This window comes from Dermochelys coriacea, chromosome 14 (assembly GCF_009764565.3).
Source record: "Dermochelys coriacea isolate rDerCor1 chromosome 14, rDerCor1.pri.v4, whole genome shotgun sequence".
Classification (NCBI taxonomy): Eukaryota; Metazoa; Chordata; order Testudines; family Dermochelyidae; genus Dermochelys; species Dermochelys coriacea.
In genome coordinates, this window is record NC_050081.1 from 7598889 (window position 1) to 7616162 (window position 17274).

General features: G+C 44.6%; 1 protein-coding gene across 2 annotated transcripts in view; it reads left to right on the forward strand.

The window, feature by feature from the left end:
- Window positions 1–606: 606 nt before the first annotated feature.
- The window catches only part of PRKCA (protein kinase C alpha), a 312623-nt gene continuing 295955 nt past the window's right edge, over window positions 607–17274 (forward strand). The window contains exons 1-2 of one of the 2 annotated variants that reach the window (XM_043497588.1): window positions 607–889; window positions 8499–8530. In XM_043497588.1, the coding sequence (XP_043353523.1) occupies window positions 717–889; window positions 8499–8530 (205 nt within the window). In that variant the 5' untranslated portion in view covers window positions 607–716. The remainder of the gene's footprint in view (window positions 890–8498; window positions 8531–17274) is intronic. The other variant, XM_038371867.2, reaches the window with a different exon arrangement.

A 17274-nucleotide genomic window follows, 5' to 3' on the forward strand; every position in this document is an offset into this window, starting at 1 on the left:
TGTGTGAGGGGGAAGGAGTATGCAGAGGGGGCAGTGTGTGGGGGGAATCACTGTGGGGAGAGGGAAGGGCAGTGTGTGAGGGGGAAGGAGTATGCAGAGAGGGCAGTGTGTGGGCAGAGGGGGCAGTGTGAGGGGGGGAAGGAGTGTGCAGAAGGGGCAGGGTGTGTGGGGGGAAGGGGCAGTGTGGGGGGGAAGGAGTGGGCAGAGGGGGCAGTGGGGGGGAAGGGGCAGTGGGGGGGAGGAGTGGGCAGAGGGGGCTGTGTGAGGGGGGAAGGGACAGTGGGGGGGAGGAGTGGGCAGAGGGGGCAGTGGGGGGGAAGGGGCAGTGGGGGGGAGGAGTGGGGAGAGGGGGCAGGGGGGGGGAAGCGCTGTGTGTGAGAGGGGAGGGGGGGCAGGGCTCTGTGTGTGTGTGTGGGGGGGGGGGGGCTGTCACGGGCTGTGCTGGGGGGGGAGCAGCACCGGCCGAGCAGGGCTCCCCACCGGCCTTGCGGCCGCCCAGAGCCGGCGAGTCGGGCCCCGCCCGCGGCAGGGGGCTGAGGCCGCGCACGGGCGGAGCCGCCGCGCTGGGATCCTCCCCCCGCCCGCGACGCGGGGCTCGCACGTCAGGAGCCAGAACCGGAGCCGGAGGCAGCGCCCAGCCCCGCCGCTGCCAGAGGCTCGGCGCTTGCCGGACGGGGCGGACGGCGGCTCCCGGCGGGAGCAGCGAGGGGGGCGCCATGGCCGACGTGTTCCCGGGCCCCGAGCCCGGCGCGGCCCCGGACGTGGTGCAGCGCTTCGCTCGCAAGGGAGCCCTGAGGCAGAAGAACGTGCACGAGGTGAAGGAGCATAAATTCACCGCGCGCTTCTTCAAGCAGCCCACGTTCTGCAGCCACTGCACCGACTTCATCTGGTGAGAGACCCCCCCGGGCTGCCCCTGCCCCTGCCCCTTATACCGCCCCGGTCGCCCCCCTCCTGCAGCCACTGCACCGACCTCATCTGGTGAGAGACCCCCCCGGGCTGCCCCTGCCCCTGCCCCTTATACCGCCCCGGTCGCCCCCCTCCTGCAGCCACTGCACCGACCTCATCTGGTGAGAGACCCCCCCGTCCTTATACCGCCCCTGCCCCTTATACCGCCCCCCAGTCACCTCTCTCCTGCAGCCACTGCACCGACCTCATCTGGTGAGAGACCCCCCCGGGCTGCCCCTGCCCCTTATACCGCCCCGGTCGCCCCCCTCCTGCAGCCATTGCACCGACCTCATCTGGTGAGAGACCCCCCCCTCAGTACCCGCCGTCCTTATACTGCCCCTGCCCCTTATACCGCCCCCCAGTCACTTCTCTCCTGCAGCCACTGCACTGGCTTCATCTGGTGAGAGACCCCCCCGGGCTGCCCCTGCCCCTTATACCGCCCCGGCAATCCCCTCCTGCAGCCACTGCACCGACCTCATCTGGTGAGAGACCCCCCTCAGTACCCCCACCCCTATACTGCCCCTGGGCTGCCCTTGCCCCTTATACCGCCCCCCAGTCGCCCCCCTCCTGCAGCCACTGCACCGGCTTCATCTGGTGAGAGACCCCCCCCTCAGTACCCCCCATCCTTACGCTGCTCTGCCCCTTATACCACCCCCCAGTCACCTCTCTCCTGCAGCCACTGCACTGACTTCATCTGGTGAGAGACACCCCCCCCCCCCGTACCCCCTCGTCCCTACACTGCCCCGGGCTGCCCCTGCCCCTTATACCGCCCCCCCCCCCCCCCGGCAATCCCCTCCTGCAGCCACTGCACCAACTTCATCTGGTGAGAGACCCCCCCGGGCCCCGATACCGCCCCCGGGCTGCCCCTGCCCCTTATTCCGCCCCCCCCCCCCCGGCAATCCCCTCCTGCAGCCACTGCACCAACTTCATCTGGTGAGAGACCCCCCCCGGGCCCCGATACCGCCCCCGGGCTGCCCCTGCCCCTTATTCCGCCCCCCCCCGGCAATCCCCTCCTGCAGCCACTGCACCAACTTCATCTGCTGAGAGACCCCCTATGTACTTCCCCCCGTACTGCCCCTATCCCGATACCGCCCCCCGGGAATCCAATCCAGCAGCCACTGCTCTGACTTAATCTGGTGAAAGACCCCCTGGATGGCTCCTGCCCCATACCATCCCATCCTGCTCCCTGCCCCTTATACCGCCCTATATCGCCCCCTGGCAATCCCCTCCCGCAGCCACTGCACCGACTTCATCTGGTGAGAGATCCCCCCTCCATACCCCCCGTCCCTATACCGCCCCTTGGCTGCCCCTGCCCCTTATACCGCCCCAGGTCGCCCCCCTCCTGCAGCCACTGCACTGACTTCCTCTGGTGAGAGACCCCTACATTACCACTCCTGTACTGCTCCAGCCTCTATACCAACCCTGTCCCGCTCTCTGCTGCTCACATCGCCGTATACTGCCCCCCAGGCACCCCCCCTCCTGCAGCCACTGCGCTGACTTCATCTGGTGAGACACCCCTTCACTGCCCCTGTAGTGCCCGTGCCCCTATACTACCCCGGTAGTGCTCCCTACCACCTACACCACCCTATACTACCCCCCCCCCCCCCCGAACCCGTCTACTGCAGCCACTGCACTGACTTCTTCTGGTGAGAGACCCTGCGCTGTCCCTTCCCCTATACCACCCCTGTACTGCTCTCTGCCCCATACCCACTCCCATACTGCTCTCTGCTGCTCACACCGCCCTATACCGACCCCCAGCCACCCCATCCTGCACCCACTGCTCAGACTTCATCTGGTGAGAGACCCCCTATGCCACCCCTGCACTGCCCCCATATTGCCCATGCCTTATACTACCCCTGTATTGCTCCCTGCTATCTTCAACCCCCCCATACCGCTCCCCCCTGACAACTCTCCTTCTGCAGCCACTGTATTGACTTCATCTGGTGAGAGACCCCCTGTACTGCTCCTATACCACCCCTGTACTGCCCCTGCTCCTATACCACCCCTGTAGTGCTCCCTGTAGCTTACACCGCCCTATACTGCCCCCCAGGCAACCCTCTCCTGCAGCTACTGCACTGACTTCACCTGGTCAGAGACCCCTGCCCTGCTCCTGTACTGTCCCTGCCCCTATACCACACCCATATTGCTTCCTGCCAGTTACACCACCCTATACTACCCCAGGTCCCTATACTATCCCAGCCTCCCACCCTCCTGCTGCCACTGCACTGACTTCATCTAGTGAGAGACTCCTGTATACTACTCCTATACCATCTCCTCCTGCAGCCATTGCACTGATGTCTTCTGGTGAGAGAGCCCCCCAATGCAGCCCCTGCTCCCTATATCACCCCCCCCACTGACCTCTTAGGTAGCCCTCTTCCTGCATCCACTGCACTGATTTCATCTGGTGAGACTCCCTGCTACCTTGCCTGTACCATCTGTCCTCTCCCCCCTATGATTTGGGATGCATCATGAACTACCCACCTCAGCCAGCCCACCTTATGCTGCTACTGCACCTACTGAATTTTGTGAGAGACCCCACCGTACCGCTTGTACCTTGCTATTCCCACACCTTGCAAGGGGGGATTTCCTCCATGCCATATGCCTTCCCTCATATCTGATCACCTTAGGTAGGCCATGTAGTGCAGCTCTACTGCATTCATTTACTGTGAGTTACCTTCCTCCTTTCCCCCCCCACCATATTGCCTCCACCACAACATATCTATGTATTTGCCCCTGTTGCCCAGCACATCTTCTGCAGTTAGTACATTACATTCATTTGGTGATTTCCCCAGTAACTTGCCTATAGGAATGCATTTTGCCCACATCCTGCAGCCACTGGTGACTCTTAACTGGGGAACCCCCTAGTTTGAACCCTGGGAACAACTCTACATGACCTCCCATTATATTCTCTGACCTGTGCCATAATGCACACGCACTCCTGTTTTGCAGCCGTTGCACTTTGTTTTGTGAGTCTCTTCCGGAGACCATGCATGCTGAGGATTCCTGGGAAATGACCCTTGATCCCTTGGGCAAGAAGTGAACAGTCCTCAGATAGGCACCCAACCCATGTTCTGCAGCCACAGGATCAGCTTAATCTGGGGATAATCGCTTGGACTATCCTCCATCCCCTAAACATCTGTTTCCCTATTGTGATACTTGGAGCACACCCCATCTCCTCCAGACCACCATCCATGTTTATCCCTCCTCCCCCGACCCAAGTTCTGGTGTCACTTCACTGATTTGCTGAGTCTCCCACAAGTGCCCACTTTATCCTCCCTGGCATACATACATCTAATCTCATCCTGCCCAGGTTGTACAACCACTGATTTAATCTGGTAAGGGACCTCCCTGCTTCCCAGCCTTTGCAACAATCTCCAGTCATTCAGCAAAACTTCTGTGGCCCTTTCATTATCTTTGTGATAGTTGCTGTTCCTGTGTTCCCTGTTGCTGCCTGTGGAGGGCAGGGAGACGAGAAAATATATTGCAGCCGGTGCCTCTAGATTAGCAAGTATAGGAGAGAGGCTGCTGAGAGACAAAGAGAACAAAATAATCAAATTAGAGGTCTGCTCAGGCTTAATTTTAAAGCCTGACCAGAATGCAACCTAGGCACAAACCTGACCCGAGCATGTCAAGTCCTTTTTTTAGATCCAACCTGGACCCGACACTTCCCTCCAAACTGGTATCAGGGCTGTCTCCACTTGCGGTTCAGTTGGGTAGTGGCTTCTCACTTCTTGTGCCTGTGAATCCTCTCCGGCCATCTCCTGCCCTTGGGGTCAGCACAGTGGCAGGTGTGTGCCCTGCCACTGCTGCCTTGCTGTGCTGTGTGCGCTGTGGAGTGAGATGTGCTGAGACTTGGAGTGCAGTCTGCAGCATTCACAGCACAGTGAGATGGTGGTGGTTGGCAGGAGTGGGGCACGCAGCTGCTGCAGCACGGACCTCACAGCAGGAGGAGATGATCAGAGCCTACCTGACCAGACCTGAATCAGAGAGGATTGGTTCTTTTCGGACCCAACCTGATCGACTCAAACTTGTTACTGGGAATTGAGTCCCGGGCAGGTTGCAAGGCTGTACAACAAACTCTTTGGGATCCAGAAGCAAAAACTGAATAGTTAGTCCCTGTCATGCGCTTGGCCAAGTGGTGTACTCAGCTCACTCATAACCTATGCCAGACACGGCAATTTCAGTGTGTGCTTGCATGTGGTTGGCTTAGCTGCATTGTATACCCTTTGCTAAGAAGGGCAAAAATGGGTAGTGTGCAGACTGATCACTCATACCCCGTGACCTGAGCTGGATGAGAGAGTGGGAATAGGTGGGATACTTGGCTCACTTGTAAATTATATACATTCATGTGCTTCCTTCTCTTTTTGTTGCATACTACAACTTGTGTGGAGAGAGGAAAGACTTGGGGGCTTATCTTCAAATTTGTGGAGCAGCCACCTTTCCCACTGATGTTAGTGAGAGCAGTGGTGATCTGAGCACTGCTGAAAGGAAGGTCTGTTGTTCCTTGGGGCTCAGCCGTGTGAGAAGATTGTGAGGGGAAGGCATGCAAGTGGCTGTGTGCACGCTGCACTTGGCTGGCTCCCTCAGCATGCAGTGGGCAGCATGGCCCTTGGCCTACTGTACATTCTTAGTTTCTCTCTTTGTACTGCATGCTTTAACTTGGATGCCGTGGAAGAGAGAGAGACTGATTCTATTAGCAAACACAATAAAATGCGTGAGAGGGGAGCATGCAACAACTGTTGAAAATATATGGGGGGAGGAGTGGCTGAAATGGACATAGGCAGTCTGTAGATCAGTGGTCCCCGACCTTTCTGTGGGAATAGCATATTCCTATTCCCAGAAGACTGTGGCTGGCGCCAGACATCCCGCCGCTGAAATGCTGCCGAGAAAGGGCAACGCTTCTCAGTGGCATTTCGGCAGGCAGTTCTCCGGTGGCCTTGCTCGGCGGCGGCAGCATTTCGGCAGTGCGGTGTCCTGCGGGTGCACACAACTGCCCCAGTGGGCGCCATTGCGCCCGCGGGCACCACATTGGAGACCCCGCTGTAGAACAATGTAAAAGAGAAAAATAAGTTCTGGCTTCTCACGCTATCACAATTGGAGGGAAATTGCAAAACCCTTCATTGTAAAAGTAGAAGAATTTAAAAACTGCTTTAAAATAAATCCAAAAACAGTGAGACTTGGTGGGTGTGAAAGAATGCTGCAGGGTTATTGCCAGCATGTATTGGTACAGATAAATAATGCAGTTTTTAAAAACAATACCGTCCTGATAAAAGGCACCTGATTACAGGATGTATTTGAAAGTGCAAGGATATCCTGTTGTTGACAGGTGGCAAGAGTAGTTGTACGCTGTGGTCTTTCCTTGCTTGTAAGTCTAGGAAGCTCTTAAATGTTCTTCAAAGACAGCATGCAGCAGCTTGAGTACGTTTTTTTTTTTCCATTATTGGTTTAAAGTCAGATGCAATATTGGGTGCTTTTGTACCAAAAACATGGCAAGTATGGTATCTTCAGAGGTTGTTAAATGGACACCTAACTGTTGTATCCCCATAACAATTTCCAGTTGAGGGGTAAAAATCAAGAATGTGACTGTTATTAAACATTTGGAGGTGTGAATAAAGAACATGTAATATTTCAGTGGAATGAAGTTCCTCTCCAAATGTGTGTGGTTTTTTTTTTTAAATCAAACTTGATGATCTTAATATTGAACTAGGTAGCAGTTTCTTATTTAGACTTGCCAAATTTGTTTAAAGGAAATTCTGCCCAAAGTTTGCTTTATTTTGTGAAATTTTGGATTAAAAAAAGATTCATTACACTATAGATTGCATAGAACAGACTTGAAATGTGAACTAGTGTCTTTCAGTACAAACCATGAAGAAAGGATGCATTCTCAGTTTAGCTGTTCAAAGAACACTGTTTTCTTGAAATCTAATCATCTAACAAAATAAAGAAACAACCTAAAAGTAGTTTCAGCTTCTGTGTCCAGCCTTAGTCCTGTTGTCTGTTTTGGTGGTTTTACAATTATATTTGTATATTTTAGAAAAACAAAAACAATTTTTCTTTCCTGTGTTATGGAGTGAAAGACCCACACAAACAGGGAAACAGTGAAAAGACTGTATGCCAAATATTGTCAAATATACTCAGAGTAAATAAACAAATACAATTTTATAATCTTTCCAGTACCATGATCTTAGATGTTACTTGTAATAACAGTTTGAAAAACATTTCAGGGAAAACTGTAAGTTGTTTTGTAAAGTTGAGTGTTCCTTTAATGTCAACTTTAATTTGAAGTAAATTTTTACTGAAGTTACATGAGGTTTCTCTACATGATTTTTTTCTCTAAATCACAATAAATGTTTGGATATGAGGAAGAGATGTTGTTGTTGTTCAATTTTGTAGCTAAACTTCATACTTATTTTTGCTAAAGGGAGCTATATTCAATGTAATGGCTTTTGCTGGATGTTTGTTGTTGTAATTTGGTTTTATTTTCTCTCAGAAAAAAACACTACTACCTCAGATTAAAAAACATCCTCAAAAGAAAGAATGTAGAGAGTGTGTGGTTTCAGAGTAGCAGCCGTTTTAGTCTGTATCCACAAAAAGAAAAGGAGTACTTGTGGTACCTTAGAGACTCACAAAAGCTTATGCTCAAATAAATTTGTCAGTCTCTAAGGTGCCACAAATACTCCTTTGTTTTTTTTTTTAAGAGAGTGTGTGTAAATGAGTACTGAAAATAATTTTTTTTTTTTTTTGATGGAGAGAAAGAACTCCATGTCAAAATTAAAAATGAGGTGGTGATTTTTGTGAGATTTAATACATTATAATATTCTGGGTACAATAGCTAATACTATGTACATGTTTAAATCATTGTTTCAAACAATGATAGCTTATTAATAGAATTATTTTTAAAAGATTAGAATTACAATAGTTACTAAAGCAGCAGCCATTATTAATTTATTTTCTTTGTGTAAGGTGAATATTCTTCGTAATAGCCCCAAAACAACCATTGTCAAACCCCTTTCTGTACATCTGTTTCCTGATCATCCTGCAGTCGCTGTTTTATATAGTTGAATTTTAGTATGCATATTGAGATTTATCTTAGAATCCAACTATGGTTCTTTTTATAGCTCTCTAGCAGTTGGAGTATTTATAATATTGTAAGTATACACATGGCATGGACACGTTTCAGAGTAGCAGCCGTGTTAGTCTGTATTCGCAAAAAGAAAAGGAGGACTTGTGGCACCTTGGGGACTAACAAATTGAAGTGAATTGTAACATTATGTAATAGTCACAGATGACAATAATTGTGGATCCAAAATTGCTTGTAAAAATAAAAATAAAATAACGGTTTGCCCGAAAATGAAATTACGTATCTGGAATCTACTGCTATTCTCATATTTGAAATAGATGGGTTAATGCTTTGTTTTGTATTATAAAAGCTGTTGCTTTCTTAGCAAAACCTGAAATCATGTAGTTTAATATGAGGTTTTTTTATTGTAGTGGGTTAGTGGGAAGAAGGAATAGTTAAATATGTTAAGACAGTGTTTCTTTTTCCCTTACAGGGGATTTGGGAAACAAGGATTTCAGTGCCAAGGTAAGCCACAAATAGTTTATTGATTGGCATACAGTGTTACAGTTCATTTTAAATCCAGCCAAAGGTTGAAAGGTATAGCAAGAAGGAAACAGTAGGAAAAGCTATGCAAGTGATCTGTTCTTGTGTACATTGAAAAGGATTAGAATTGTTTAATTAAGATTTTTTAAAAATGTGAAACATGCAAATCAGAAAGCTTTTTTTGACAAAGAGTTTCCTCAAATTAAATGTCATAATCTGCATACAATGCAACCTCTAACCTTTTACAAAAAGAATGTTTATGCAATTTATATTTTACAGAGAACTTTTTTCTTTTTTTTTGGTCAGGAGGTGCTGCATGTGGGGGTGTATGGAAAATGAAATAATCTCTTAGTCTTATGGATTTTCTTTCATGTCCCAATCTTTGGTTTTTAATCTTCATCCCTTTTACCTGTAAATTCAGGTGGACCATTGGTTTGAACTCTGTTTTAATCAACACAAGGGATCACTCTGTGATGTAGAGTACAATTAAGAAACCCCCAAACAATAAAATGCATGTAATTAATTCTCAGTCAGCAGACCCAGCAATTATTGTAATAATGTGAACTGATAACAATTGGAAGTTGTATTAGGATAGCTATATTAAAACTCATTTCATGCTACGTTCTGTTATAGGCTTTATAAACTGCACCATTGTCATATTCAGTATTTATTCTGAGTTAGCAATAGTTTTCTTTATCTACTTTATACATAGTATCTTTACCTTTTAATAGACATCAGTATGCTGTAACTTATAATTTATCTGTTCTATTGATGCTACATGTGTACTGAGTAGTTAGCCTTCTGGCTCTTTCGCTCATTACACTTTCTATGATTGTTTGCTGATGCTTTAAACCAAATTTTTTCAATCCTCAATACTGATTTTATTTATTAAGTAGGGGAATGAGCACACTGTTAGTTATGGTAATTTCATGGCAGGGCTATTTTGATGTTAGCTGGCACTTGTAAAAGTAAAGCCTTCCTCATTTTTCTTTCATGTAGTGTTAGTGGAAGCACAAGTGACTACAGTATATCCTATATCCCCCTTTCTTAAAAAATGTAGCCTATATTTTGCCTGTTGTCCACTATGTAAGCATATTTTTATCATAGAATTTACACAGGAAAAAAAACCTTGTTACTTTTAACCCTCCTGCTATCCCCACGTCTTATTGCTCTTTGTAAGTCATAGATGTAGTATCGTACTGCCAAATCTTTAGTGGAGTGACAATCTTTGTTCCATTAAAGACGTTGAAATTTGGCCTCTAGTGAAGGAATTCTTTAAATGTTCAACAACAATGTTCCCTGAACTACATAGATCTTACAAAAATTAAGTAAGAATGTGGGATGAGAATGTTCTCCATTCATTTTGTATTTGTTTTAGTGATGAACCTTTTAAAAATTCAGTTGGTAAGGAAGTACGCTTTTATGTGTTGCCTTACTGTGACATCTGCATGTTCTTTTTCTGGTGTACTTCACCATTTTGGGCCATGAGCATATCAAGTATTTAATATGCTGAAATTTAAGGGCCTCACTGATTGCTCCCTTTATTGCATTTTACTGATAGAAGCTGGTTGAGCACCTAGGGAAGCTTCAAGTATGTGAATAGTTGTGTATGCTCAGTGTTTGGGAAGGAGGAGGGTAAGACCATGGGAATGAACTAGCTCTGAAGCGAGTATGTTATACTCCTTCTCAAATATTTAAAAAACTCGGAACAAGATGGATAAAATAAATCAAGTTTAAAATCTTTACAAACTTTCTCATAAACCTGCCTTTAACTATATGGGGTTAGGAGAAAACTTAACCTATGTTACTCCGTAATTGTTTATTGCAGAGTTTGTTGCATCTTTTTCTTAACAGCTGATACTTGCAGTTATCCACCAGTGATACAGGACTAGATGGACTATTGTCAGATTTAGTGTGGCAATTCCTGTTTCCAGTGTCTTATCTTTTGGGAGGGTTTCTCCTACTACACTTACACTCAGACTGGTAGGGTTAATTTTAATTTTCCAAGAAGAGGCCTATTTGGTAAGGAATGATGTTTGTCCTAGGAGGTAAAGATCAGAGTTTGACCTTGTCTGATCTCCAAGACATTGTCTTGGCGCTGGCAACAGAGGGGGATTTCGTGCTCTGGAAGTAATTTTTTTTCTGGAGACTGAAGATGTTCTTCCCCATGTTTCGTGTGCATCCAAGCTGTGTTTCTGTGTATTTCTCTACTGGAGGATACTCTGGACTGTGCATTTGGATTGTGCTCTTACATGGTCAAAAGTAATAAAGAACGTGATCATTTTAAAAAGAGTCTCATCTTTATCATGGTTGCTAATGCCATAAAATAGATTTCTTCATTCTCAATGTTGTTTGTCTGTGTGTTAGTGCACCAATCACGGTGGTATCTGATCTTTCCTACTATAATATTTAAATGATGAACTTTGCTGTTTTGCTGATCCAGTTTAAAGTGAAACCATATTAATTAGAATTACCACCAGGAGTTGTTCTTGAATCTTAAATCACTGTCTCTGATGACAGTTGGGTGGGTGCTGCACTTCAGCTGTCTGACTTGAATCATAGTTCTTTAGTTCAAAAACAGTTCTACTATAGATAGAAAATTAATTGTTCATTTCTTCCTCTCCTCCCTCCTTTCTCATGCCTTTCTCTGACCCTTAATAATAAAGGAAAAGGGTTATGTTTGAGGTGAGACTGCTTAACTGTAGCATCCATGCAACTGTGAAATGCAGGATTAGTTGGGAACTTCAGGCCAGGCCATGGTGGTGTTAACCTAAGTGAATAAGTGAGAAAGTTTTGCTGAATCTGAGGACATTAAATAAGAACGTAAAGGGACAAATAAGAAAAGAAAAGTAGAAAAATACTGAACGATGGGCAGATAGAAATGGAAGCCCAAGAGTAAAAGTGGGCCTTTCACCTCCTGGCAGCTAATGCAAAATAAAATCATAAATTTTATCTTAATTATGTAGTCCTTTAAAAACGTGTGTGTCTGTCACATCTTGTGTGATTAGGGATTTTGTTTACTGTAATGTTGCTTAAAAAAACCCCAAAACATTCAGTGACTGTTTGTTTTGTTCTTTTGTTGTAGTCTGATGGTGTTATCTTGTCTTGATCTGGCAGGTGTAGAATGGGGCTGGAGAGGGGGAAGAATGAATATGCAAAGTGAAGTATTAAACCAGCTGTTAATTGAAGTTGGTCAAACCAAATTGATTTTTACAAGCAACTTTTTAACTCTAATTTTAAAAAAAAATCAACCAAATTTTTATATCTTGGAAGCTAACTAGTATTCTCCCCCTCCCTTCCTGTTTTTACTCTAATAAATTCCTGCCTTTTGGAAATGAATGGAATTGTATGGTATTTGGAAAGCTGCTGCTTTAGTTACTGTATCATTTAACATTCCATGAGAAATAGTCACTACAGTAAAAGCTGTGTTATCCGGCACTTTACCAGCTGGAAAACTCTAGAAACTGGCATTTCTGATATCCATTAAAAGTCCGGTTGGCGTGGGGCCAGCAGGTTCCCTACCTGGCTCTGCGTGGCTCCCTGGAAGCGGTGACATGTCCCTGCTGCGCCTAGACAGAGGAACAGCCATGGGGGCTCCGTGTGCTGCTCCTGCCCCGGGCGCTGGCTCTGCAGCTCCCATTGGCCGGGAACCATAGCTAATGGGAGCTGTGGGGGTGGTGCTTTCGGGCGGAGGCAGTGGGCAGAGCTTCCTGGCTGCACTCCACCTAGGAGCAGCAGGGACATGTCACCACTTCTGGGGAGCTGCCCAAGGTGAGAAATGCCCAGATCAAGCACCCCAAAAACTCTCCTGCACCCCAACCACCTGCCCCGAGCCCCCTCCCTCACCCAAACTCCCTTCCAGAGCCCGCACCCCAACTCCGAGCTCCCTCCCACACCCAAATTCCTTCCCTCCATTGGGAAGTATAACTCTTAGTTAACTGGAATTTTTGACTTACTGGCACCCCCCCATTCCCCTAACATGCTGGATAACAAAGCTTTTACTGTATTAAGTTTGTAAAAAAGAAACATACAATTCATTGTTGTTTTTTCTTATTGAAAGTCTCTGAAATACTGAAGAAGGAATAAACCTAGAACAACTATGTAGGGTGAAAGCTGGGACAATGAATGTAATGAAGTGATTGAAAATAACAAGAGGATAAGGAAGTAACAGGACTGCAAGGTGCAAGCTAGAAAGTAGGTTCCAGAAACTTCATGACTTTTAAAAATGAAGATATTCTATTCAGAGAAGAGATGACATCAATGAAGAATATGAGAAAAATTTCAGAATAACAGAGAGGGAAAGGAAAAATTATTATAGTGACAGCTCCTAGTACAACTATAGTATAGTTCTTGGTCTGAGTGTCCATGTTGTAAAATCTCGTGCTGGACTGAAACTTGACAGGCAAATATTAAAATGATATATTGCAGGCCAGAACTGAGATGTGTTACCAGAGTTCAGTGGGAAAATTTAAAAAAAAAAGGGTTTTGTTAGCAATAAACCTGTCCCTAGCTAATTCTGACTTTTTTTGCGGAATTCAGAGTCCTTCACTATATAGTGCACCAAATTAATGAACATTTAAAAAAAAAAAAAATGATCATAAGCATTAATGGCCATAATGAGCCAATATCCGTAATTAACTTTTTTGAATGAAGTTAAACCTTACCGAATTAGTGTTAATACCTTTGGGCTATGTTGTCTTAGAAATGTAAATGTTTATGTACATTTTGAGATTGTATGGAACTTCTTTAGCAGGAAGACAAGATAATACAATCTCTGGAAGATATTAGGAAGTTGAGGATTTTCTGTGTGAAATGATGCAAATTCTCCCCTCTGAAGCTAACCTTTTGTGGATATCAACTGGGGAGAAAGACTCAATGTGTACTAATTATCTGTTTATGGAAACTCCAGATGAAGACCCCTGCAGTGTATAAATGGTGAACTGAACATGTTATGAGAGTGCTTGTTCTGAGCTGAAGCTGTAATGAACTTCTGACCACAAGGACTCCCCTAGGCCGAGGGAATTAAGACACATCCTGCCAGAATTTGTGTTAGGTTTGGGGGTTAACCAGTATATATTATTAACATGCATGTAGATTCTTTTGTTGTTTTTAATATTTTGTCTGCATTTTTTTTACCTTAAGAATAAAGTAGGCTTGCTTAGAAAAAATGGTGTGATACTTATAACTATAGCAATTACACTTGTCAGCTGTCTCTGAAGAAAAAATCAGCAGATGTCCTTGCGCAACCTGTCTGTGCTGGGAAATACATAGCGAAGGCAGGGAACTGTGCAGCTTGGAAATATCCTGGTCAGAAGGGAGAAGGATGTAGATCTCTAGCCAAGAGAGGCAACAGCTGGAGAAGCCTGTGGGTTTGGTGCCCTTGCTGGATCAGGAATGGGAAATACAAGTGCAGTTGCCATGAACTGCGAGAATTGCATCTGAATTTTCGGGCTCTGTTCTTCAATCACTTTATTGAGCTCAGTTATTGCAGTAAACATTCAAACACTGTGTGAGTTTTATAATATTAGAACAGGTTTCAGAGTAGCAGCCGTGTTAGTCTGTATTCGCAAAAAGAAAAGGAGTACTTGTGGCACCTTAGAGACCTTAGAATGCATCCGATGAAGTGAGCTGTAGCTCACGAAAGCTTATGCTCTAATAAATTTGTTAGTCTCTAAGGTGCCACAAGTACTCCCTTTCTTTTTGATAATATTAGAAGTGGGCCTGAACCAGAGCAAACAATTTGAATCTCTTTTAGCTTCAGGGAATTTTGGTTGTGGGTCAAATTTTAGATATGAAGTTTGCAACTTGGTTACATATCTCTACAGTACATGTGACTGCTCCCATTCATTGTTCCTCTTCTGTGTTTTGTGTGCCAACCCTTCTCTGACTGCACTCAAGAGAAGGGCAGGTCTTAAAGCTGTAAAATATTGCTGAGAAATGTTGGGCCTGATCCTCCTCCTCAGTGAAGTCAATGGGAATTTGCTGATGACCTCGAGGAGAGTAGACTCTTGGTCCATAGACTTGGTGCACAATTGTGAGTCATAATCTTGCACTTAGCTTTAAAATTTGGGCTCCATAGAGCTTTGTGCAACTGTTAAGGTCTTTTTGGACCCTTGCATTTGTAATCAGTTTCTCTACTATTTAATAAAACATTAATACTGTATGGTAGAATCATTCTCAGCATGTTGTAACTCTGACAGATTGCTAGTAAACATATTGCGTTTAAGTCTACTCAGGCTGTTCTCAAAGATTTGAAACAGTTTTCATTCTTTTGTAGGTCATCCTTGTGATTGTTAAAGTGAAAACATTGTAAGATCATAAAAATGATTTTTTTTCCCTCCATTATCAAGCAAGACAGCAAACTGGCTATGATAGCGGGGGAAAGCTTTTTGCTCCTTTTTCTGGAATCTCTACAAGGGGAATGCAGAAACATACAAATAAAAAATTAAACGCATTATTTTGTCTTCCGGTATATGGATGTTTCTCTTTTTAAGGAAACGGCCTTTATGATAAGCATGCTCATTAATGTGGACCTTGTTTACTTTGTATTTTTGTTTCCATCTGTTTCCATTTTTAAACTAAGTATTTTCTTTGTGAAAACAGAGATGCATATTCATTCTAAAGAACAAGAATGGTGCATGTTGGAGAAAGTTAGGGCCTGAGGATGTTCATGTAATTTCTTTTCTGTGCCTTAGTCTAGGTTTGGTTCCTTGAAGTCAGAATCCATTAGTTCCAGCGGTGAAGATGAGATCAGCATTTGTGTTGTTGAGTAAATAATTTTCCCATGTTTAAATTTTGTGGTCTCCTACTGCACACTCTCTGCCTCTTAATTTACTACTTTAGTGCCTTTAATGGGGTTGCAATACTCTACACGCTTCATTTTGCAACTGACGAAGTGGCCATTCACCCATGAAAGCTTATGCTCCAATACATCTGTTAGTCTATAAGGTGCCACAGGACACTCTGCTGCTTCGTTTTCCAAATCCATTTTAAGATTTGAGGCTGACTGACAAACTGCTTAGCAAGTCAGGAAGTCTGTAGAGTTTACTCGTGTGTGTGTGTGTGTGTGTGTGTGTGTGTGTGTTTATTATTGACTTAAAGAGCTAATAATATGCTTAGATAATCCATGTAACTGTGTCCCTTCTGTTGTTACTATCACACTCTCCCTCCATTTCCTCAATTTGAGTGTTTATGCCAGTTGTTGTGTCTTAACTAGATTGTAAGCTCTTTGGAACAGGCTCTGTAGCTTAGTACGTGCAGCGCCTAACACAATGAGACTGCAGTCTTGTTTAAGGCCTTTGGGTACTACTGTAATAAAATTAATGAAATCAGTTGGGAACTAAACCATTTCCTTTCCTTGCAAAACAAATAGCATGTTAAGAAACTGAAACATAAGATCCTTTTTTTTATGTCCCCTTCGCCTACTATCCTTTCTTCTGTACTCTCTGAAATAAACCTTGGCCGTTGTGTCCTGTTCTTTTAAGCACTCTTAATTATTCCTAAAAAGGAAAAAAAAACTTAATTTTGTAAAATAAAAGCTCTTTTTGGAGGATTGGGGAACATACTAGCCTCTAATGTTCCTATGCTGTATCTCTTATCTGAAGAGAGGTCTTTGGCTTGTTTTACACATGCAGCATATATTGATTTCCCTTTCCAGTTTTAACATATTTATAGAGGAGATGTCAGAAGTTTTCTTCCTAGTTCATTCACCTATAGGTGTGGCAGCTTTTCTATTCTTCCCTCTTGTCTTCCCAGCAATAGTCTCATGTTAATTGCTTCCCTCATATGAGGTCTATGCTCTAGTTTCTTCTATTTTTTTCCCTAATTAAAAGAAAAAAATGTATTTCATTGCTGCTGCTTCTGCTCCCAGAAATTTTGCTGCTGAGGTTGGACAGGAAGTAAAGTCTCACAAAGTTGTCTGTCTCTTGATGTCAGTGTAAATTTTGCAGGCAGATTGGATGCTATACATGACCCCTCTTGAAAAGTGCAGTTCTGTGCTGTGCTCTGTATGTTTGAGCTTCCTTATAAATCAGAGTAGCAGCCGTTAGTCTATATACGAAAAAAGAAAAGGAGTCTCTAAGGTGCCACAAGTACTCCTTTTCTTCTTATAAATCATTCTGATGAATACTTCGGTTAGACTGATACTAAGATTGCAGTTCAGTTCTACAGAAGTGAATGAAAAGGAGTACTTGTGGCACCTTAGAGACTAACAAATTTATTAGAGCATAAGCTTTCGTGTAGCTCACGAAAGCTTATGCTCTAATAAATTTGTTAGTCTCTAAGGTGCCACAAGTACTCCTTTTCTTTTTGCGAATACAGACTAACACGGCTGCTACTCTGAAACCTGTCATTATGCAAAGAAGTGAATGAGACTCTGTAGGGGAGTTAAGAAAAAAATATTTATATTTGTTAAATTTTCACCTGCAACAGATTGCACTCAAATAGACCTTGATCCTACAGAAGGCACTTGCAAGCATAGATCTTAAGTATATTTTAGATAGATTCCTTTTCTTTTTAACTTCTGTCAGCATTTGTTTAACCTCATCTCCTCTTTTTTTCCTTGCCTTCCCAACAATACACACACCAAGTAAGGTGCAAGCATGATTTCCATATGGGCTGATACTGGAGGATCTTTCTAGCTGTGCTGAAGAATTCTGGAATGTCTTTGAATAGCCCTGATCCTACATTAAGAACACCTTTGAGTATGCCCTCATTGGTATTGTCAC